The sequence below is a fragment of the Octodon degus genome, unplaced genomic scaffold (genome assembly GCF_000260255.1).
Source record: "Octodon degus isolate 3935 unplaced genomic scaffold, OctDeg1.0 scaffold00226, whole genome shotgun sequence".
In the NCBI taxonomy this organism is placed as follows: Eukaryota; Metazoa; Chordata; class Mammalia; order Rodentia; family Octodontidae; genus Octodon; species Octodon degus.
In genome coordinates this window covers 606,558-627,966 of record NW_004524802.1, presented here as the reverse complement: position 1 = coordinate 627,966, position 21,409 = coordinate 606,558, and the positions used below count along the sequence as shown (strand labels likewise).

General features: G+C 62.3%; 1 protein-coding gene across 6 annotated transcripts; it reads left to right on the top strand.

The window, feature by feature from the left end:
• The first annotated feature begins 204 nt into the window (after positions 1–204).
• On the top strand, positions 205–21,357 carry Inf2 (inverted formin, FH2 and WH2 domain containing). Of its 6 annotated transcripts, none has more exons than XM_004645380.2 (23): positions 205–301; positions 9,099–9,498; positions 10,338–10,453; positions 10,519–10,678; positions 11,047–11,080; positions 11,671–11,812; positions 12,207–12,348; positions 12,496–13,281; positions 13,545–13,690; positions 13,777–13,838; positions 14,295–14,397; positions 14,645–14,730; positions 15,014–15,114; positions 15,332–15,402; positions 15,473–15,580; positions 15,942–16,012; positions 16,421–16,541; positions 16,753–16,917; positions 17,091–17,193; positions 17,344–17,505; positions 17,996–18,604; positions 19,063–19,119; positions 20,602–21,357. In XM_004645380.2, exons 2-22 carry the CDS (start codon positions 9,108–9,110, stop codon positions 19,116–19,118), a joined length of 3,735 nt encoding a protein of 1,244 aa, XP_004645437.1. In that variant the 5' UTR covers positions 205–301; positions 9,099–9,107; the 3' UTR covers position 19,119; positions 20,602–21,357. The 6 variants fall into 6 exon arrangements, with proteins under 6 accessions (XP_004645437.1, XP_023561472.1, XP_023561473.1 ...); XM_023705704.1 differs by having other exon boundaries at positions 12,493–13,281; XM_023705705.1 differs by lacking the exon at positions 20,602–21,357 and adding an exon at positions 19,305–19,357 and having other exon boundaries at positions 12,493–13,281.
• The last annotated feature ends 52 nt before the right edge of the window (positions 21,358–21,409 follow it).

The window sequence follows — 21,409 nt, the reverse complement described above, 5'->3', positions numbered from 1 at the left end:
GAGGCGAAACCCACCCACCGCCTCAGTGAGAGACCCACCCAGGATGTGCTGGCCGAAGCTGCAGGGCCGGGAGTCACCCCGGCATCCTGCATCCGCCCTCCGGGATGCCATGGGCTGCGACTCCAGGGATCCCTCCCCGCCCCTCCGGCACCGCCCCCCACGTGACCCAGGATGGGCGGGGCGGCACCTCCCTTTCCTCCCCGCCCAGGCGGAGCGCGCGATCCTGTACTGCACGGAGCACCCTCGTGCCCCGCCAACTCGGTCGTCCTCGTGGAACACGCACCACCCGCGCCGCCCACCGGTGAGTCCGAGGCTCCGGGCGCCCCTGCAGTCGGGGGTAAACTGAGTCCGGAGGCAGCGAGGGCGCGCGTGGGGCTGGGGACTGAGCTCTGGTAGCCGCGGGGGCGCCCCGGTTGCCAGCAAGCTGCCGCCTCCAGCGGGAACCCGACTCCGGAGGGATCCGAGAGCTAGGGCAGGGTGGGGTCGGGGTCCGCCGCCCGCAGCTACCACATCCTGAGGGTGAATCAGCTGCAGTTCAGAAATAAACTTCTACTCGGTCCACCGCCCGCCCGCTGGGCGGCACCCGAGGCTGCAGGCCGTGGAGAGCGAGCCCCGCGCTCGGCAGAAGAGGGCGAGACTGTGCCTCCAACCCTGCCCGGCGAGGGACCTCAGAAAAGACGGCTGTGTCGCCCCCCGCAGCACAGGCGGGATCGCGGCCCTGTGGGTCGCTCAAGGCTGCGCAGCGCAGGCCGCGGGTTAGCGCTGTCCGGGCTGGACTGGCGCAGGAGTCCTGCTAAAACAGCCCAAACCCGCCAGGGCCAGAGGTCGGCACGCCCACGCCACACCAAGTTGTTGGCAAGTTCCGTCCCCACCTGCCCTGCTCCTCCCCTTGCTCTGTCTAGGCGTCGATTTCCCGTCTGCTTCAGGAGTGGGGAGAGGCTTGCACCTTCTCCCTGCAAGAGGATGGTGGGGACCCAGAGCGGCCCTCCAGACCTCCCGGGGCGCGGGGTGGAGGTGCCTGGGAGCAGTGCTGTGTTTGGTTCCAGGGCTGTCCCCACCCACCAGGGCAGCAGGAACTTGTTTAAAAAGGAGGCAAATTCCTCCTCAGACCTCAAACCAGGTCTGAGCTGATCACTGCTCTCTCACTTTGTCCTCAGGAACCCCGAACTCTAGGTGGTCAGGGGCCCCCTGGGCAGACCCTGGGGGCGTCATGGGGATTGAGTGGGCCCAGGCTGGCTGCTGTGGAGGGCTGCACTGGGCCTGCTGGCAGAACGCTAGCCTGCAGAGCTGCGCGGTGGCGCTGGGTGCTGTCAGCTAATCGCACTCAGCCTGCTTGCAGGGACTAGGATGCAAAGCTCTGCCTTAAATAGACTCCTGCCTTCCATCAGAGTGCTGCTGTTCCCAGGTGGAAGTCGTGGGCTTCTGGGTGTCACACAGTGCAGACGGGACACCCAGGGACAGCCTGGGGGTTGTGGGCTCAAACCCCCTCATTCGAATGCCAGTGTCATGGTGCTGGCTCTGCAGCCTGACCCTGTGCCTGCTTGATGCACACAGGTATCTGATGGGTACATGGGGCAGTGGTGGTGGACACTGTATTGGGTAGTGGGACCCAGGTAGAGCCACGCCTGGGGACTTGTGACACCCAGGAGTGAGAGCAGGGCTGGTGTGTGACCTCCTTTTGTGGAGGCCTCCACCTTGCCTGGCTTGCCCACATACGGAGGGCCCTTGGCAGCCTGAGTCCTCAGTCTGCCTGGCTGCCCACGCCTCTGTGGTCAAAGCTGTCCATGTGGAGCCAGGCTTGGCTGGGCTAGCTGGGCCTGCTCTCTTGTGGGCTTGTTGCTCAACCTCTCTTACAGCCTCTATTTAAGGTGTGATTAAATAAAGAACTGTCAGATGAGGAAACTGAGGCACAGGCAGCTGAGTGCACTCTAACCCTTTTCTGGGATACTCTTTTTTTTTTTTTTTTTGCGGAACCAGGGATTGAACTCAGATCCTTGCGTTTGCCGGTCAAGCGCTTATCCTACTGAGCCATCTCCCTGGCCCCTCTGGGATACTCTTAATGCCCTGTGTCCACCTCAGCTGGGAAAGATGGGGCTGGGCGCTGCCACCCTGGAAGTCAGAGGGCTTTGTTCAGGCCACGTGGCCCTTCTGGGCCTCCCCTGATGAATGTGCCCTGGCCCCTGTTCCCGGAACAGCCCAGGGAGAAGCTCTGGGCCCCTCTGGTCATGGTCCATCCCACTGATGCATGGGGTAAATCCCCTTCTGGTAGTGACAAAGCCAAGGCCGTCCATGCTCTGAGAACAGGATGAACTTTCCTGTCCTGTTCACTTCCTCCTCCTCATGTGGCTTTTCCCAATGGTAGGAAGCAGAGCAGGCCACTGCCAGCCTCTGTGCCCCCAGCAGTGCTGCGCACAGGAGGGGCAGGCTGCTGTGGCAGGGCAGGGTGAAAGCCCCTGCAGGGCTGGGGAGCAGACAGTGGAGACACCTGTCTGCACTGCCATGGATCCCCCCGCACCTCCGTGTGGGGACCCAGCCTGCGCCTGCTGCACAGTGGTAGGAGGGACCCCTGGTGGGAGGCCTGGCTCCTGAGGCTGTGGCCTGGGCCAGGCTCACCATGGAGGCTGAGAATGCTCAGCCAGCTGCATGGCCTGCACTGCCAGGAGGCCAGGCTGCTCTGGGCCAAGGGGAGGCCCTCAATGGCTGGGGTCCCAGAGAAAGATCACGGGAGGTAGAGCAGGCTCTGGTCCTATTGTACCACTGAGGCCTGACACGAAAGCCCAGTGTTGAGACAGCTAGGATGCAGCGGGCCAGGAGGAGCAGGCAGGCGCTCCTGGGGACTGACCCACATCCCTTCCAGGCCCCCAAGGCCATGGGCAGAGGCCAAGCCAGGCCCTGGCTGTGCCCACCTTGGCAGTGGTTTCTCTGCAGGGCCTGCTGCTGGCTGGCCTTGCCCACAGTGCCTGGGCACTGCCCAGCTGTGTAAGGAAGGCTGGCATCCTGTGGCCTTGTCACCTGTCTTTGCCTGGCCCAGGTCCTCTCAGGTCGTGGGTGTGGCCTTTGTGTGCAGCCTCCCCCTCCCCACGTTCCCACATCCCTGAGTCTGTGTTCCTGCTCCAAGTACAGCTCGGCTCTGCCACCTGCACCCAGCAGCAGGAGGCGGGCATCTGCTCTCCACAGCCCACAGGGAGAGGGCACTGCTGGTGCCCTGGCTGTCTCCACCTCCCACACCCCCAAGGGGTCTAAGAACAAGGTCCTCGATGGCCCTGTATGTGGGTGCTGGGGGCCGGGCTGTCCTCTACAAGTGGCAGAGCCAGGACATGAGGGGTGCAGCCTGGATGGAGACTGTAGGCACTCGGCCAGCAGTGGTGGGTCCAGGTCCTGGCCTTTCCCCGGGGATGGAAGCCAGGGCCAGTCTTTGTGAATTTGTTATGTTGAGACAGAGTCTCACTGAGTTGCCAAGGCAGGACTCAAACTTTCAATCCTCCTGCCTCAGCCCCTGTGTTGCGATCGCAGGCTTGTGCCCTGTCCCCAGCTTCCTTGATGCTTTCTAGATGAGCAAAGTGAGCCCAGAACAGGCTGGCTTTCCCAGGGGCCTGGTACCCTCAAGTCTCAGCCAGGGACGCCAAGAGGTATGTTGCACCCACGCTGAGGATGTCATCACCTGGTTGGGCCTGACAGGCTGCTGGTGTTGACTGCCTGGGCCAGGTGGATGAGTGGGGTCTGGGGAGACGCCTGCACAGGCCTAGCTCAGTCCCGGCTGCCAGCCAGGAGGCCTGCTGAGTGGACAGGGCAGTCAGGGCCCAGCCCTTCCCTGTAGTTTCCAGGCCTGCTTCCCTATGTCGTCAACTCATGTCGACACACAGGGTCAGGAGATGCAGTGGTTGTCCCTGGGTCTGTGGCGGCAGAGCTTCCTCCTGCCCAGAGTCCGAGCTGTCCGCCGCCCAGATCTTGGCAGCTACAGTGGCCGTGCTGGGGTGTGCGGGCTCCGGCCCTCCCCCACTCTCAATCTGTCTTTGTTCTTTCTGCCCCTGGAAAGGCAGCCTGGAACTGAGACACAGGCGAGGGGCAGGGACCTCAGACTGGCAGCAAGCAGGACCTTCATCCAAACCCACCATTCTGCTGGGCTGGGAGAGGCCTTTCCAGAGGACAGCAGAGAACCAGAGGGACATAGGGGCCATCTGGAGGGGAGTCTCCAAGGCATCCAGTCCTGCAGGCAGAGGCACCCAGGGGTGGCCTGAGGTCTCTTGGTGCACACCCTGCTCCGTTGAAGTCCCTGCAGGAGTAAGGAAGCTGGGCTGGGCACCAGAAGAGACCGCTGCTCCAGTTATCCTGCCCTGCCAGGCCCAAGACCCTCACTACCCTCCATGTCTGCCAGTGGGGCCACCACAGAGGTGCCGTGCTCAGAGCATGTCCTTGTCACCCCCGAAACCTCCACATCAGAACCCTGAAAACATTAGGGGCCAGGGCCTCTCAGAGTCAACACTGGCCCTGCTGTTTGCAGCAGGGGAGACTGGGCCCTGGGCCTCATAGGACAGCGAGTCCCAGGCAGCCTGGGCCTGCAGCATCTTACAGCAGGTGGAAGCGAAAGCCGGCTTCCTGGTTCAGGGCCACCACCCTTCCTGTCCTCCTAGGGGAGGACCCTGAGACCACTCAGTCCGTGCACCAAACCCCAGTGTGTGGTGCCCAGCAGAAGTGTGCAGCGCAGGGGCAGCACCACTGCTCCAGCAGTTCCTGTTTCCTGCTTCTGTTGGCCCTAAGCCGGTGTCCTGATGACAGAGGTGTCGCCCCACGTGTGGCTGTAGTTCTACTTGATGCTTCTGCTCCCTGGTTTTGCTTTTCAGCCTGGCACTGGGAGACCACTGTCATGCCCGCTCCCCCCGGGCCCTTTGTCCTGGCCAGCAGCTGCAGTGGGGCACAGGGCCCTCTTCGCACAGCAGCAGGCTCAGGGGACCATGCTGACCTAGGCTGCAGGTGGCCACTGGGTGTTCCAGGCCTACTCTGCACAGGACCCCTGCCTGGGCGAGCCTGCTGCAGGGGACCCTATAGGCCAGCCCTGGCCCCTCAGGGGCCTTGCAGCCTGCAGGAGGAAGTCAGGGATGGGCTACCCCCAACCTCAGGAGTAGTCAGGGCTGCATGCAGCTCTGGAGAGCTGAGGGCTGCCAGGCAGTGGAAAAATTTAGGTTCTTGTGGGAGCTAAAAATAGCATTACAGCCCCTGCCTCCCAGTTCCGGAATCCCGCTCCTGTGTTCCTCTACCCACCCCTGGAAGACAGCTCCCTCCCTGCCCACCCCCGCCCCTGCTTCTCCAGCTCTGGGCCTGGAAGCATCCCAGCTCTTGTTCTGGTGCTGCTAGCGCCCTCCAAGCTGCCTCTCCACCCCAAGTGCCCATGCCCACCTCTGTCTCAGGGTCCTGGCCAGCAGGGACAGGACATTTCATACCACCCACCTCCTCAGGGCCGAGGCTGAAAGTGGCTGCTCCTGTCCCTGGGAGTCCTGGGTCTCCGGGCCTAGTGTAGAGAGAAGCTTCTGCCACCTGGGAGGCACTAAGACTGTGGTCCCTCCCACTGCCAAGTACACCTCAGCCCACCTGGGCTGCCCACCCGCCCTGGGATTCTGTGTGTGCAGTGGGGGTCAGGCAGACCACCTCTGAGGTCTGGGACACCCTTGGCCCTACTTCTCCAACCCACAGGGTGGGTGACAACCCCCAGCCAGGGTGGTGGCCTCACAGTGTCTGAGTCAGCGCAGCTGCCTGGGCATGCAGAGTGGAGGATGAGCATCACCATGCCAGGCTGGCCAGGCGCTGGCCCAAGTCCCTCCCTCTCCAGGGAGCTGAGTGGTCGCTTGGATCAGGGCCGGCCCCTGGTGGCCCTGCAGAAGACCCGCCTGCAGGAAAGCCTGGTCATGTCGGGCAGGGGGGATTACCCTGTGCACAGCAGATAAAGCAGAAGCTGAGAAGCCACAGTGACTGCTCCTTCTGGTGGGGGTGAGCCGGGAGTTCACGCTCAGGGTTTCATGGTGGAACCCCCGTTGCAGCAGTTTTTCGGGGCCAGGGTTGTACTGTGTGTGGCACACAAGGCGCATTCTCCACTCTCCCCAACACTGACTGTGACGACTTGGGCCTGGGTTGCGCTAGATGAAGCCTGCAAAGGCAAATTTGTGCCCCAGGCCCTGCCCTGAGGCCACACCCCCAAACCACAGGCTTGAGCTGAGCCCCAACCCCACCCTGTCTCCTTGCACCTGCCAGGCCTCCTGGGAGCCAGACGCCCAGCCCACACGCTGGGCAGACTAGAGGCAGCGGGCCAGGCATCCTGTCAGACGGCACCCACTGGGGCGTGGTTCTGCACACCTGTAACCCCAGCCCTCTGGAGGCTGAGACAGGGGGATTGCTTAGGGTTCACAACCAGTCTGGACTAGAAAGCAAGCTTGAGCCCAGCCTGAGCGGTATAGCCAGACCTTGTCTCAAAAGACAAAAATAAATAAATAAACAAACAGGCCGTGCATTCCAAATGCTCCCTGTGTGCCTGCTGGCTCCTGGTCCCCACACTGCAGATGAGAACAGAGGAGTAGGATATCTTGTAGGGCCCACAGCTGGCATGCCCAGGAAGAAGCTTCACCTTGGCTGGCACTAGTGCCAGCTGGGGTTTGCACTGAGTGCAATAAACTGGTTCTCAGCCTCCTGTGCCCTGGGGCTGGCAGGGCTGTGTTCAAGGGATGGCAGAGACCTGAGGGCGAGCACAGAGGGAAGAGCTTTCAGGAAGGCTGGGGTGCCCCGTGTAGAGGCCGATGGGAAGCAGGGCCTCCTGTGTACTGGGCTTTGTCATCTTCCTGTTGGTCCTAAATTGACACCTGGGACTAAAATTATGGAAGCTGCTGATATTGATGAAGTCCCCACAGTAGTACATGGTTTCTGGATGTTGGCTATAGGGTGTGGGTCAGCGTGTGTATCTGCCAGGTTGGCCACCGCCTGGGGAGTCTGTGTCACCCTCAAAGAAGCAGGACATTTCTAGGGTCACGGCCCTGGTCAGAGCCTAACCCTATGAGCCTGAGCAAGTTGCTGGCGTCAGCTGGGCCTCCAGCTGAGCTTGCCTTCCCAGCTAGACACAGTCCTCGCTGGGCTACAGCTAGCCGAGCTGGCTCCAGGGCACAGCCAGCTGCCTCCTGCTGCGGTGCCACCCCTCAGGCAAGCCCATTAGCTGGCATCTTTTAGGGAGCTGTAGTGCTAGCAACAAGGGGTGCACTGGCAGGAAGACTAGGCAGTGCCAGGGGCAGTGCTGAATCAGCAGGCCCCTGACCTTCGTATCTGGGGCCTGGACGTGGCAGCTGTGGGTGGCCCTGCTGTGTCAGATCAAGTCCTTCCATTTGGAGAGCACCAGGCCCCGAGCCAGAGTGGACACTGTGGAGGCTGAGGCCTGACTAGAAGGGCTCATGCCTTATCCACTTGGCCTGTGCCAAGTGGGCAGGGACTCAGGCCAGCAGGGCAGAGGGTGGGTGGGGAAGGGAGGGCCTGTGCCAGGCACCTCCCCAGGCAGCCACACAAGGTGGGGCCCAGCACCCAGAGGCTGCTCGGTCCAGCTCCTTCTCACAGTGGGGCCTTGGTGACTGAGGCAGTGCAGTCTGCAGCCATGAGAAGCCTGAGGCAGGGCCCGGAATGGGTGGGCAGGGGTGGCCGCAAGGTCTTGCGCATCTGGGTGAGTAGACACGGGAGGTGGCCAAGGGCCTTGCCTGGGGGGTAGATGTGGGAGTCAGGGAGGACTGCGGCTCCTCGCCTTCTGAGGCCTTGCCCAGGGGCCCAGGCTGTGGGGCTGGGAAGGGTGTGGAATCCACCAGGCACTCCTAGTACCCACAGGCCCAAGGCCAGAGGTACAGCTTTGGAAACAGGCTTCAGTGGCGAGACCAGGTTGTGGGTGGTGCCCAAACTGGGTCCATGCACAGGACAGTCCTCTTGCCCGCTTCCTAGCTCTGTAGGGCAGCTACACAGGCAGATGGTGAGGGGCTGGACAGGACCTCGTTCTGTGCTCTGCACAGGCAAGGACCCTGCAGGACCCTCACCCAAGCAACAGTGGGCCTGAGGACCCAGGGCCGGCTGATGGGTTCATGTCCCCTGTCCTGCTCAGCCTCCTGGGTGGCCTTGGGTGGCCCATTAGGGTGTTGGCTTCCTGGGTTGGGTGGGACGTACAGCAGATCTGCGCTGGACACAAGTGCATAGACTCCGGGTAACTGGGGTCCAGCCACAGCTCCACTGTCCCCCTCCATGGGGGACATGAGGCATGAGATCTGCCTTCCCCAGGTGTTTCCTCTGTGGCCCATGCATCCACTTGGGCAGAGTGTGGGATGGAGGCCTTCAGACGGGGCTGAGTCCACCCAGCGCTGCCTGCTGGGTTCACCCTCCCACAGCTCCATGGTGCCATTCTCAGGCCCTAAATAGAAGATCACAGCCATACATGGTTGCAGGAGGGCCTGGGATGCCCCTGACCTCTGCAACTGTCCCTAGAGACTGCAGTGGGGACAGAGTGGCAGCCAGCTAGGCCTAGGCTGGAAGGCCGGGTGCAGTGGTTCAGCCTAGGGAAAATCATCTTTTGGGGCCCAGTGCCAGCACATCTGTGCCCCTCCATAACTGTGGTCTGAGAGGCGGCCCCCTGACCACCAGGGTGAGTCCTGGGCATTTCCTCACTCAGAGCCCGAGGCTACCCCGTGGCTGGCCCTGGGGCCTATCCTCTCCTCGCTTCAGAGTGCGTGGGCGCTTGGGACTGTCAGAAGTGCAGTCAGCCGCACAGTCACAGCATAGTCAGTGGGGTTCCAGCCAGGGTAGCCGCCCACTTGGCCTCCACAAGCCTCCAAGGCAGGGAGTACAGGGAGATGCAGTTCACCTCTGTTAGTGACGCAGGCGTGGGATGTGCCCACCTGTTCTAGGGTCCTCGTGGTCACTGGGGGGGCCCTGCCCTCTGACCTTCCCAACCTCTCAGCAGGAAGCACAGTGGAGAAACTGAAGTGGAGGACAGTTTCTGCCTGCCCTTGCTGGCTGTGCTGAGCCCTGCCTCTCAGCCGTGGGTCCCTGCCTCCCCGACTGTGCTGACCATCACCTCCCCATCCTGCCTGCAGTTTGACAAGATGTCGGTGAAGGAGGGCGCGCAGCGCAAGTGGGCGGCGCTGAAGGAGAAGCTGGGGCCGCAGGACTCGGACCCCACAGAGGCCAACCTGGAGAGTGCTGAGCCCGAGCTGTGCATCCGGCTGCTGCAGATGCCCTCCGTGGTCAACTACTCAGGGCTGCGCAAGCGGCTGGAGAGCAGCGATGGGGGCTGGATGGTGCAGTTCCTGGAGCAGAGCGGCCTGGACCTGCTGCTCGAGGCCCTGGCGCGGTTGTCGGGCCGCGGGGTGTCGCGCATTGCTGACGCTCTGCTGCAGCTGACCTGCGTGAGCTGCGTGCGCGCCGTCCTGAACTCGCAGCCAGGCATCGGGTACATCCTCAGCAACCAGGGCTACGTGCGCCAGCTCTCCCTGGGTGAGCACCTGGAGGGGGCAGAGGATGTCCCCTCCATTTGCACCTGGCTGTTCCCCTGTTCCTTCTGTCCTGTGACTCTACCAACCCTGCAGAGGGAGGGGAGAAACCCTCAGCCCCCAGGTCCTGGTTTATATGGTGCCCCCTGGCTCCCCGAATGCCCTTCCTGGCTTCCAGCCCTTTCACTTAGCTGGCCAAGTACAAGTATAGCTCCCATCTCTGTTGGTTTACACCACTTCCTCTTGGAAGTCTCCTGGACCCAAACCTGGCAAGAGTCCCTTTCTGGGTAGTGGTTTCATATGTCCTTTGTCCACCCATTGCCCTCTTCCAGGGTGGCAGCCAGGCCCCATAGCGGTTCCAGGGCTGGCTGGGGAGTGCTGTCAGTGACAGATCAGGGCCATGGAGGGTGGCTGGGTGACTAGAGGCTACCCTCTGTCCAACCCTGGGCTCAGCTGTTCAGCCTGTCAGGGCTTCCATCTGGGCACCCGGCCAGGGCTAGACAAGATGGTCCCCAAACTTGCCCAGCACAGAATGGGGTAGGACTCCAGAGTTCATAGAACAAAGATGCATTCCAGGTTGTCTGTCCTAGCGCACTTAGCACTGTTTGGGGAAAACCTGCAGCCAGCACCAGCAGCAGGGGCTGGGCCAGCCCCAGAGGACTAGTCACCTTCTCCAGCCGCCAAGTTCTCCTGGCAGGGTAGCCGGGGTGTGGGAGGCAGTGTCCAGACATCAGGAGTCAGCAGGCCAGGCCCCAGTTTCCAGCCGTCAGGCAACGGCTCGCATGAGCCAGGCTGGCCAGGAGGGTAGTCAGTGGGCCTGCTGATAACCACCCGCCTCTGCAGCGCTGGACACATCCAACGTGATGGTCAAGAAGCAGGTGTTTGAGCTACTGGCCGCCCTGTGCATCTATTCACCTGAGGGCCACACGCTGACACTGGATGCCCTGGACCACTACAAGGTGAGTGTGGCCCCGGCTGGGTGTGGATGCCCTGCCTGGATGATGCTCATGTGCCTACTCCACAGACGGTGTGCAGCCAGCAGTACCGCTTCAGTGTCATCATGAACGAGCTGTCTGACAGCGACAACGTGCCCTATGTCGTCACCCTGCTTAGCGTGATCAATGCCATTATCCTGGGCCCCGAGGACCTCCGAATCCGTACCCAGCTGCGGTGCGAGTTCATTGGTAACCACCCACTTGGCGGCCCCTTGCCTCCCCTGTTCCTGTTCTGTCCCCAAAGAAGGCACTGTCAGAGGGCCCAGAGCTTCCTGCCACTTCCTGCCTTGGTAACTCGGGCCTTGGAACTCCTGGGTGTCAGCCCTTTGGGCTCCAATCCAAGACGGGCTGGGCAATGGAGGAGGCAGTGGCCGGCGAACAGGCACTCTGGGTGTCTAGAGCACTGTCCCTTCTGGCCCCTCACATCTTGTGAGTGGGTGCCGTGTGTGGGAGAAGTGGCCAGGGAGGGGAAGTGAAGGAGATACTGTAAGCCAGGTGCTGCTGTCGGGTTGTCCAGCAGCAGCCTCCAAGCCCTCTGACCCATTGTCCCTCCCTAGGATTGCAGCTGCTAGACATTCTGACCCGGTTCAGGTGAGTCCCACTGTCGCTGCCCCCGAGGTCCTTCCCATCCAGGCCCCTTCCGTGGTGTCCCAGCCGCCTGGCCAGGGACCAAGATGACTTCTGGAACTGCCCTGTGGCATACCCTGGGCCAGCTGTCAGGTGGTGCTGTAGAAACGAGGCTTCCAGGTCCAGCACAGGACACCCACTTAATGCCAGCGGCAGACACGTGACAAAGTGTTAGTGTGAGCACGTCCTCAATGCAGCGCGGGTCACACTTACAGAACAGTCTGTCTCACTGCCTGCAACCCAGAGAAACATGTCCTAGTGGGCAGGGGCTCGGCTAGCACCACCTCAAGGGTGTCAGTGCCAGGAGTGCCAAGGTGGGGTGCTGAGGGCTCTGCGCATAGGCCAGGTAAAACCAATGATGCCCTCAGTCCTAGCCAGGCCCTGCCACTGCAGCTGTGGAGGACTGGCCCTAAGGGAGGGCTTGGTCTTGCCCTTGCCCTCCGAGGCTATGTGGAGACACCAAGGACCCTGGCAGCACGTGAGGCTCAGACCTATGGGCCTGCACTCTCTGGCTGCATCCGGAGCCTAGGTCAGCAGCAGGCCTCTGTGCCTAGGGACCTGGAGGACGCTGACCTGCTGATCCAGCTGGAGGCCTTTGAAGAGGCCAAGGCAGAGGATGAGGAGGAGCTGCTGCGCATGTATGATGGCATCAACATGAACAGCCACCAGGAGGTCTTCGCCTCACTCTTCCACAAGGTGGGCCTGGGCAGGGTGGGAGAAGGCCCTGGAGACAGAGACCTGCTGTGTCCCCAGCAGTGGCAGAGCTGGAGTCATGCTGCAGGTGGATGGCAGCTGTGCTGCCCAGGACCAGGTCTGTGCTGTCCTGAGCCCAGCTGGCCAGCCAGCATCAGGGTCACGAGCCCTGAGCCCAGTAGCCCTCAGCTGGAGCATGTGTGCCTGGTGTCATCCAGCAATATCTAGAAACACCTTTGTTTGTCACCACTGGCAGGGTGTGCTCCGAGCAGGAGTATGGAGACCCCATAACACATAGAGCAGTCTCTGATGTCACCAGGAGTGCAGAGGGGTGTGGGGTGCACGCCTTGTTCAGGTGGTGGAGGGTGCTGACCTGGCCCTGGTCTCACCTGCTCAGGTGAGCTGCTCCCCAGCGTCGGCCCAGTTATTGTCCGTGCTACAGGGCCTCTTGCACCTGGAGCCCTCCGGCCGCACCGGCCAGCTGCTCTGGGAAGCCCTGGAGAGCCTGGTGAACCGGGCTGTGCTCCTGGCCAGCGATGGTGAGTGGCAGGGTGCACAGAGGGCACAGCCTGCTGCTTAGGCCCTGCAGGGAGGCCAGCCTGTGCCAGCCATCCCTGACCTACACCTTCTGCCCTTCCCCTGTTCTGGCCTCTCCCTTGACCTGAGCATCCCTTGTCATGTTGTAGCCCAGGAATGCACCCTGGAGGAGGTGGTCGAGCGGCTGCTGGCTGGCAAAGGGCGCCCCCGTCGGGGCCCCCTGGACCAGGCCCACAAAAGTGTCCAGGCCGACCTTGACGAGAGCCAGAAGGACAAGCCCCCCCACAGCATTACTGCCCCTGTGACTGGCATGGGTGCCCCACAGCAAGCAGTGGCTCCTGTCTGCCAGCAGATGGCCAGTGCCTGGAGCTCCAGCATGACAGCCACACAGCCCCCAGCGCCCCTGCAGAGGGCGCCCAGCCCACCCGCTCCCGCACCCCCACTCCCAGGTCCTACCACCCAGCCCCCCCTACAGCCCCTACCAGGCCTGGGGGCTATGCCTCCCTCTCTTCTACCCCCACCTCCTCCCCCTCCTCCTCCCCTGCCCAGCCTAGGTGCTAAATCTCCCCCAGTACCCCCACCTGCACCCCCTCTACCGGGCTTTGGTGGTGCCCTGCCTCCACCCCCTCCCCCTCCCCTGCCCAGCCTGGGAGGCTCATTCTCTACACCCCCACCTGCACCCCCTCTGCCGGGCTTTGGCGGTGCCCTGCCTCCACCCCCTCCCCCTCCACTCCCAGTCACAGGGTGCCCTCCACCTCCCCCACTGCCCAGCACCATGGGACTCCCCATGGCAGCTGGCATGGAGGAGATCATTGTGGTACAGGTGGACCACGGCCTGGGCTCCACCTGGGTCCCCAGCCACCGCCGGGTAAACCCCCCAACGCTGCGGATGAAGAAGCTCAACTGGCAGAAACTGCCATCCCACGTGGCCCGAGGTGAGGCCCGCAGCACCAGGTGGCTGCCCTGGAGGGCTCTGAGAAGGGGCAGCCAGGTAGTTGCAGGCTGTCCTCCCCGCAGCCGTGAGGTGCCCTCCATTCGCTGGAGCAACCCAGCCCCGTGGGCTTTGCCTGCTCAGCACAGTGGCATGCACACAGGTGCCTCCGCACATGTGGGTGCGGGGCAGCAGCTGGGGGTGTGTTGAGCCACTTTGTACCTCACCTGGCCCTGAGCCTAGGCCTGAGGCAACCCCTCCCTGCAGAGCACAACTCCATGTGGGCCACACTGAGCAGCCCAGGCTCTGAGCAGGTGGAGCCCGACTTTGGCAGCATCGAGCGGCTCTTCTCCTTCCCCACCGTCAAACCCAAGGAGCTCACAGCTGCCCCGGCCAGGAAGGAGCCCAAGGAGGTGGGGCCAGGCCAGCCTGAGCTGGGCGGGCTGGACAGGGCCGCCTGCTGCTGCCCTCCAGGTTCCAGCCTTGCTGGGTCTTCCAGGTCACATTTCTGGACGCTAAGAAGAGCCTGAATCTCAACATCTTCCTGAAGCAGTTTAAATGGTGAGGGTGGTTCCAGGCTCGGGCCAACCTGGCACCCCACTCAGCCCTGAGGAAGCCTGGCCGGACAGTGCCCTCTGGAGGCTGCCCTGGGGCAGTGCAGCTCCATCCTGCGGTTGCCCCACCTAGGGGGGCGTCAACTGCTCCGCTGCCCCACCCATGAGATAATGGGGTAGGACACTGGAGCAGCTGGGTTGCCAGGTCACAGACAAGCCTGATGGTCAGGGTGAGGGTCCCACGACCTCCCCTGTTACAGGGTTCCACAACAGTGGGCGGGGGGGGGCGATGGCTGGTTCCCCGAGCCACCTGGGAAGGGAGACAGACGGGAAGCATGTTATTCAGCCTGAGGCTCATTTTCTCAGTGACACTGGACAAACAGCTTCGGCTCCACTTGCCTGCCACGCCGCAGGGAGGTGTCTGGGGGACCCCTCAGCAGTTCCCATCCTCTCACCCCTCCAGCTCCAACGAGGAGGTCACTGCCATGATCCGGGCTGGGAACACAGCAAAGTTTGATGTGGAGGTTCTCAAACAGCTCCTGAGGCTCCTTCCAGAGAACCATGAGGTCAGCGGAGCCCCACGCCGTAGAGAGGACAGGGGGGCCTGTCCTTCCTCTCTGCAGGGATAGGAAAGGGAAGGGGAGGGCCAGGCCACCCTGCCTAAAGCAGTGAGGACACAGGCTCAGAGAAGGCAGTGCAGGAGGGCTTCCTGGGAGGGCAGGAGTTGGTGTCCATGCACGCCTGTGCGTGTGTGTACAAGTATGTTAACACACGTGCACGCAGCAAGTCGCACCCATGGGCCTCCTTCCACAGATCGAGAACCTTCGGGCATTCACAGAGGAGCGGGCCAAGTTGGCCAGTGCTGACCAGTTTTACGTTCTCCTGCTGGACATTCCCTGGTGAGTAGGGAAGCGAGTCCAGCATGATGCGGTAGGGCTATGAAGATGATGCCCTCTTCCCCAGCCCTTGCCGGCAAAGAAAAGGGCCTGGGCCTCTTGAGGGGTCCCCGAAGATGCCAGGGTCTTCCTGGGAAGGCCTTCTACACCCCCAGCACCTCAGCCGCCAGCTGTGAAGAATCAGGCCTGGGGGGATCTGCCAATCTTAATGAGAAACGGAGCTAGTGCTCTGTGCCCAGCGGACACTGCGCAGGACAGCCTGGCACTGACCTGGCTCTCATGGCAGCTACCAGCTCCGGATCGAGTGCATGCAGCTGTACGAGGGCACAGCCGTCGTGCTGGACATGGTGCGGCCCAAGGCGCAGCTGGTTCTCAGCGCCTGTGAGAGTGAGTGAAGCCAGGGAGGCAGAAGGGTGGGCCACTGCACAGGAGGGGGCAGACGGGCCCCTGCTGCCACCATCAGGATGGTTGCTGAGAGCAGCAAGGTGGCAGCTTTCAGGGTGGTGCCTTGCTAAGCTGGAGGCGGTAGGGACGGAGTGGAGACACCAGCCCCCACACTGGCAAGGGGGCCCCAGGCCTGCCCTCACTGCTGCCCACCTTTCAGGCCTGCTTCGCAGCCACCGGCTGCCTATCTTCTGCCATCTGATCCTAAAGATCGGGAACTTCCTCAACTATGTGAGTTGGAGGTGGCCCTGACCTGTGCCCGGCCTGGGGAGGCAGAGGATTCACACCCAGTCCCTCGCAGGGCAGCCACACAGGGGATGCTGATGGCTTCAAGATCAGTACCCTGTTGAAGCTGACAGAGACCAAGTCTCAGCAGAATCGCGTGACGCTACTGCACCATGTGCTGGAGGTGGGTGGGCCGCTGGGGACTGGGGGGTAGGTACAGCCTCCCTGCTGCAGCCCCTGTCTCTCCCAGGCTCTGTCTGGTGGGGGCAGTTCCTAAGAACAGCTGAAACATTACAGGATCATGGCCAGGATCCAGGAGGCCCTGGGTTGAGCTTTTTTTTTTTTTTTCTTTGCGGAACCAGGGTTGAACTCAGGCCCTTGTGCTTACCAGGCAAGCGCTTATTCTACTGAACCATCTCCCCAGCCCTGGTCTAGCATTTTCTGATCCTTGGTTGCTAAGGGTGGTAGCTGGGGGCAGCCCAGGTGCAGGTGGCAGCCCAGATGCAGGTGGCCAAGCTGAGTCTCCCCAACACACCCTGTTGCAGGAAGTGGAAAAGAGCTACCCAGACCTCCTGCAGCTCCCTAGGGACCTGGAGCAGCCATCCCAAGCGGCAGGGTAGGTGGCCCCACTTTGGCCCCAGTCTGGGAACCTGCAGACAGGCTACAGTGCTACCCCAGTGACCCCAGCCCCTGCTGCTAGTTGGGGTGCAGGCCTTCACCTTGGGACAGGACCTCTGCTGTGGTAGGGAAATGAGGCCTAGAGGACAGGGGGTGCTCTGGACTGGCATGGCCTTCTGACAGGCTCATCTGCAAGCAATGTCATGCTGCCCCAAGATCCAGAGGAAGGAACTGAGGCCAAGGCAGCCATGGGACCCTCCAGGGTCCCACTGCTGAGTAGGGCTTTAGGAGGGCAGCTGCCAACCAATGCCAGGCCTACTGGCTTCAAAGTTCACAGTGCAGCACTAGGTCCCAGGCAGGCTGGTGTTGGCTGCCCCTGAGCTGGCCTAGACCTGGCCCCTTTCAGGATCAATGTGGAGATCATCCGCTCAGAGGCCAGTGCCAACCTGAAGAAGCTGCTGGATGCGGAGCGGAAGGTGTCCGCCTCCACCTCTGAGGTGCAGGAACAGTATAAGGACCGCCTGCAGGTACGTGGGTGTGGACCCCAGCTGGCAGCAGAGGCTGGGGTGGCTCCAGGGAGGGGTGCCTGCCTGGGACAGGCCAGGATGGGAGAGGTCACAGAGGCGGCATCCGGAGTGGTGACCTCCCTGAGATGGGTGTGGGCACCCAGGTCCTCTCAGTCTGGCCTGCCCTTGCTAGTCCCACCCTGCCTGGGCGGTGACTGAGACCCTGCCCCAGGCCAGCATCGAAGCCTCCCAAGAGCTAGACGCAGTCTTTGACACCATTGAGCAGAGGAGGCTGGAGCTAGCTGACTACCTGTGTGAAGACCCCCAGCAACTGTCCCTGGAGGACACGTTCAGCACCATGAAGACCTTCCGGGACCTTTTCACATGTTCTCTGAAGGTGAGCAGGCCTCCTGAGGCCAGAGCAGTCCTGTGCTCCTCACCATCTACCGCAAGCTGCTGGGTGGGTCCAGCGGTGTGGCCCTCCAGCTAGGGCCACCCCTGCCACAGTCCAGGCTCGTGGTCAGCAGCGGGCTGCAGGACTGGGTGACAGGCTCCTATCTGCCTGAGCAGGAGAACAAGGACAGGAAGGAGCACGTGGCCAAGGCCGAGAGGAGGAAAAGGCAGCTGGCAGAGGAGGCGGCACAGAGGCCACAGGGCAAGGACGGGAAGCCTGGTGAGGCGGGCTCGGGCGGGCAGGGCAGGACCCAGGGGCATCTCCACCCACGTCTTACAGCTCCGCTCCCACCGGGGCCCCTTCTTCCTAGGACACTGGGGTGGGATCTGGGTCCCCAGCACAGCTCTCTGAGGCTCCGTGGCTCCTCAGGGAGGAAGGCGCCAGGGAGGCAGGAGGAGGTATGTGTGATTGATGCCCTGCTGGCGGACATCAGAAAGGGCTTCCAGCTGCGCAAGACAGCCCGCGGCCGAGGGGAAGCTGAAGGGAGTGGCAAGCTGACCCCAGCAGAACCTCTCGGGACCCGGGAGCCTGGTGAGCCCCCGTCTGCTGCTTCTCCATGCTCCCCTGCTCCACACCGTGCCCTAGAGACCTTAGCCAGTGCTGCCTGTCCCTGCACCCCAGCAGGTGAAAGCACAACTGCTGGGGGGGGGGGGGTTCTGCCACAGGTGTGGGGGTGCAGCCCCATCCAACCCCTGGACAGCCTCATGCAGCCTATCTGGCCGCCATCTGGCCCCTGGGCACCAAGAGAGTTGGGGGTTGGTGACCTATTGATAAGCCCCCCCAGGCTCAAGACCTGAGTGATGGGACAGACATCCCCAGGAGGGGGGCCTGCTCCTGGTCAGCTTTTCTCCAGGCTCTGGGGACAGGAGTGGTGTGTTTGTCCAGAGTGACAAGAGAACCCAATCTGCCTATAGAAAGCCACAGTGTGGGCCTCTGACGCCTTGGAGTTTCACAGTCCATGGGCAGGGGTGGGGGCAGGCAGCTGCCCTGCTCTGACCTCATGTGTTCCCCCCACCCACAGCAGCTGCCAGTGACCCCACGCAAGGCCCCGAAGGTGGCACAGGCAGCCCTGCCCTGGAGCAGGACCTTCATGCCGCAGTGGTCAGTGAGCCGCAGGGCTGGGACTTTGTGGACACTGTGATCCCCCACCCACTGCCCCATGACGAGGGGAGTGGCCCACTGCCCCTGGAGCGGCGCTCCTCCTGGTATGTCGACGCCAGTGATTTCCTGGATACCGAGGATGCTCTAAACGCCTGCCCCTCCAAGGAGCCCTGGCCGGTGGCCTTGGGGGACTCCCACATCCTGAAGCCTCTGCAGTTCTCCAGTGAAGTGTCCCCAGGGCCACAGAGTCCAGGACTCCAGGATAGCGAGGGCTGTGAAGCTCCCCAGGGTGTCCACCAGGCTGAGGCTGACAGCACAAGCCAAGGACTGGAGGACACAGGCCCAGGTGGGGATGAGGACAAGGAAGACACAGCCCCGGAGTCTGCACTGGATACGTCCCTGGACAAGTCCTTCTCCGAGGATGCAGTGACGGACTCCTCTGGGTCTGGCACCCTCCCCAGGGCCCGGGCCCAGGCCTTGAAGGGTTCAAGTAAGCGGAGGAAGAAGCGCCCTACCAGGAGCCAAGAGGGTAATTTGGGGCCGGGTTGGGGGGAGCAGGGCTCTGGTGTCAGGCCCCTCATTACAGCGCCCATCGCTGCAGGGCTCGAGATCTCTCCCTTGGGCGGCCACCACCTGGTGACAGGTCCTGCTCCTTCCCCAGGGGCCACTGCAAGCTGGAGCAGGATCCAGGAGAGAGGGTGACCGGGCACACACGGGTAGCAGTGCTCCACTGCGGGGGCAGCTTCAGGCCTCACGCCTGTGTCACTGCACCCAGACACTATCCCAGCTCTCACAACCCTGGCAGGGAGTGGGGTGGCTCGTGCCAGATGCACAGGGCTGGCACTAGGCCCACGGTGCACAGCTGGACTGGACTCTGTGCCAGACAGCTGGGCATGATGTCATGTGCTGCGGCTATCCCCTAAGGGCGGCAGCCCCTCTGGTCACCCAGGATAAGCTGCTGAGTGCATTTCTTTCCTTTGAAAGCAGAGGTTGCCCCTGAGTCTGATGATAATAAAACAAAAAGGCTGTGTGCAATCCAGTGAGGTAGGTACACAGCCGCTCTCTGCACTAACAGTGGTGGGTGCTGGGCTGAGCCTGCTGCTCAGCCCTCACAGGTGCTTTGCTCTGGCCCACGGCACATGGTGGCAGAAGCCTCATGTGAACCTTGGTGGCTCCTCCCCATCCTCACCCTTGCTGGGAAGGTCAGTGGCTGCACATTTTTCCTCCAGCCTCCTCTGCTTTGACAGGATGCAGCCTCAGTGCCAGCCTCGAGGTCAGTGGCCTTGGGGAAGAACTCCTTGTGGAGAGGGGAGGATGGGCTGAGGCTGCTCCTGCCCTGCGTCCTGGCCTAACCACAGCCCGCTGCTGCCCCCGTGACTTCCCTGACCCTGCCTCCTCGGGTAACCTCTGCTGTGTGGACACACGCAGCACAGCCAGGCCTGCAGGAGCGGTCCAGCCCTCAGGTGGAAGGTGCTAGCCAGGCGCGTGCCAGGTGGATGGAAGCCTCCCCATTTCCTCAACCAGGTCTGCAGGGAAGGTGCCTCCCAGTGAGGGGGAGGACCCCAGGCCATCAGTACGGCCCAAGAGGCTGAGACACAGCAGGCACCTGGCCAGAAGATGAGCAGGCCCAGCACCACTGGCCCGCTCCAGGCGCCCTGCCCCTCACAGAGGGCCCAGGCGCCAGGTCAGGGCACAGGGTGAGGTCACTCCTCCCAGTGGAGGAGGACCAGTATCGGAACCATAAGGGCTACTTCTTGTCTTTCTGGACCCTCTGGGTTGAACCCAAGGGCCTTCACACTGAGCTCAGTAGCTCCTTTTTATATTTTATCCTGGGACAAGGTACCGATAAATTATCAGGCTGCCCAGACTGGGCTCCATCTTCCTGTCCTCCTGCCTCAGCCTCTCGTTTTACAGGGATGACAGGCATCCCCACCTGGCGTGGGGCTGAGGCCCCAGGGACCCCCTACCTAAAGCTCCACAGCCTGTGGGGGCCTGGGCCCCACCCCTGTGGTGCAAGTGCAGGTTCCTGCATGCAGCCAGGCCGCCCCTGGCTGTGGCACAGCCTGCAGCCCTGGCCACACAGAGCAGTTCACCATTAGCCTGGCAGTCCCAGTTCCTGTCGGTGGGCTGGTACTGAAATCCCATCTTCAGTGGGTGCTTGGTGGTTTATTTCTGCTCATATTCTTGTTGTATGTCTGGGAAGGAATTTCTCAGACCCCCACGAGACCTGGTCCCTTATGGAACCAAGAACGTAAGAGCTCTGAGGCAGCTCCCAGGAGATCTTCAGGGAGGGCAGAGGGTACTGGCAGAGCCCTGCAGGGCCACGTAAGGGCGCTGGTCCTCAGCCGCAGCTGAGAGCACAAGCAGGGGCCAGCTGGAGGGGATGGAGCATGGGCCCGAGGGAGTCTGCAGTCACTGTGAGCCCAGGATGCAGAGCACAGCCCTGGCAGAGGGCTGGAGGGGACAGAACCAAGCGCTGTCCCCAGCAGGGCTGCTCCTAATGACACTGCTTCCTCTGCTCCACAGGCCTCAGGCCCAAGCCCAAAACTAAGTGAGGAGTGCACGGCCCTGGCACTGCCGTGGCCCTGGATGTGCTTCTAGGAGGCTCCTCTGACCAGGCTGGGACTGGGCCCCGAGGAGCCGAACTCCGTGCCTTACTGAGGGCCTCAGTCGGCTGGTGATGTCACAGCCAGGGCTGCACAGACTCCAGTGCCCGGGGCTGGCACCTCCTGCACCGCCCGCACACACAGCTCATGCCCTGCTTGGAGACCCAGTGTTGGTCTTGCCCCTGTCTGTGCACCCCATCATACCCCCTGGGTACCTCATGCTTAGGAGACATCACCTACTCCTGCCTCCGTCAGCTCAGCTGGGCGGTTTTGTGTGGATGCACTGCTGACTGACTTTGGCTAAGTTGCACAAGCTGGCCTCCAACTTGGGATCATCCTGCCTCAGCCTCCCACCTGGCTGGAGTTATAGGCACATGCCACCCCACTCGGCCCTCAGCTGCATTTTGATTGGAAGGTGGTTCTCTTGAGTCTGTACTGTCCAGAGGCAGTTGTGTTGGGGGCAGTGCAGCACCTCCAAGACCAGGCAGAGGCAGCCTGGCAGGCAGTGCCATGGGGGGTGTGCCCAGCCCATCATGGTGACCGGAGGCTGTGCTGAGACTGCATATCAAGGGACCACCTCATCAGCACCCTCCCAGGACCAGCTGCCCAGGGCCCAGGTAGGGCACTGAGGCCAGAAGTAGAGGGACTTAGGCCAATAAAGAGCAAGCCTGGCCCAGTTTGGCTGTTGTGTTTGGGCAGAGGAGCTGCACAGGGGACTGGACAGGGCT

Excerpts from the sequence above, each read along its gene's own strand:
- Inf2 (XM_023705704.1), top strand. The coding sequence starts at position 9,108 with ATGTCGGTGAAGGAGGGCGCGCAGCGCAAGTGGGCGGCGCTGAAGGAG. Across the intron at positions 13,691-13,776 it reads CCAGGAAGGAGCCCAAGGAG|GTCACATTTCTGGACGCTAA; the intron begins GTGGGGCCAGGC and ends TGGGTCTTCCAG. Across the intron at positions 18,605-19,062 it reads CCCTACCAGGAGCCAAGAGG|AGGTTGCCCCTGAGTCTGAT; the intron begins GTAATTTGGGGC and ends CTTTGAAAGCAG.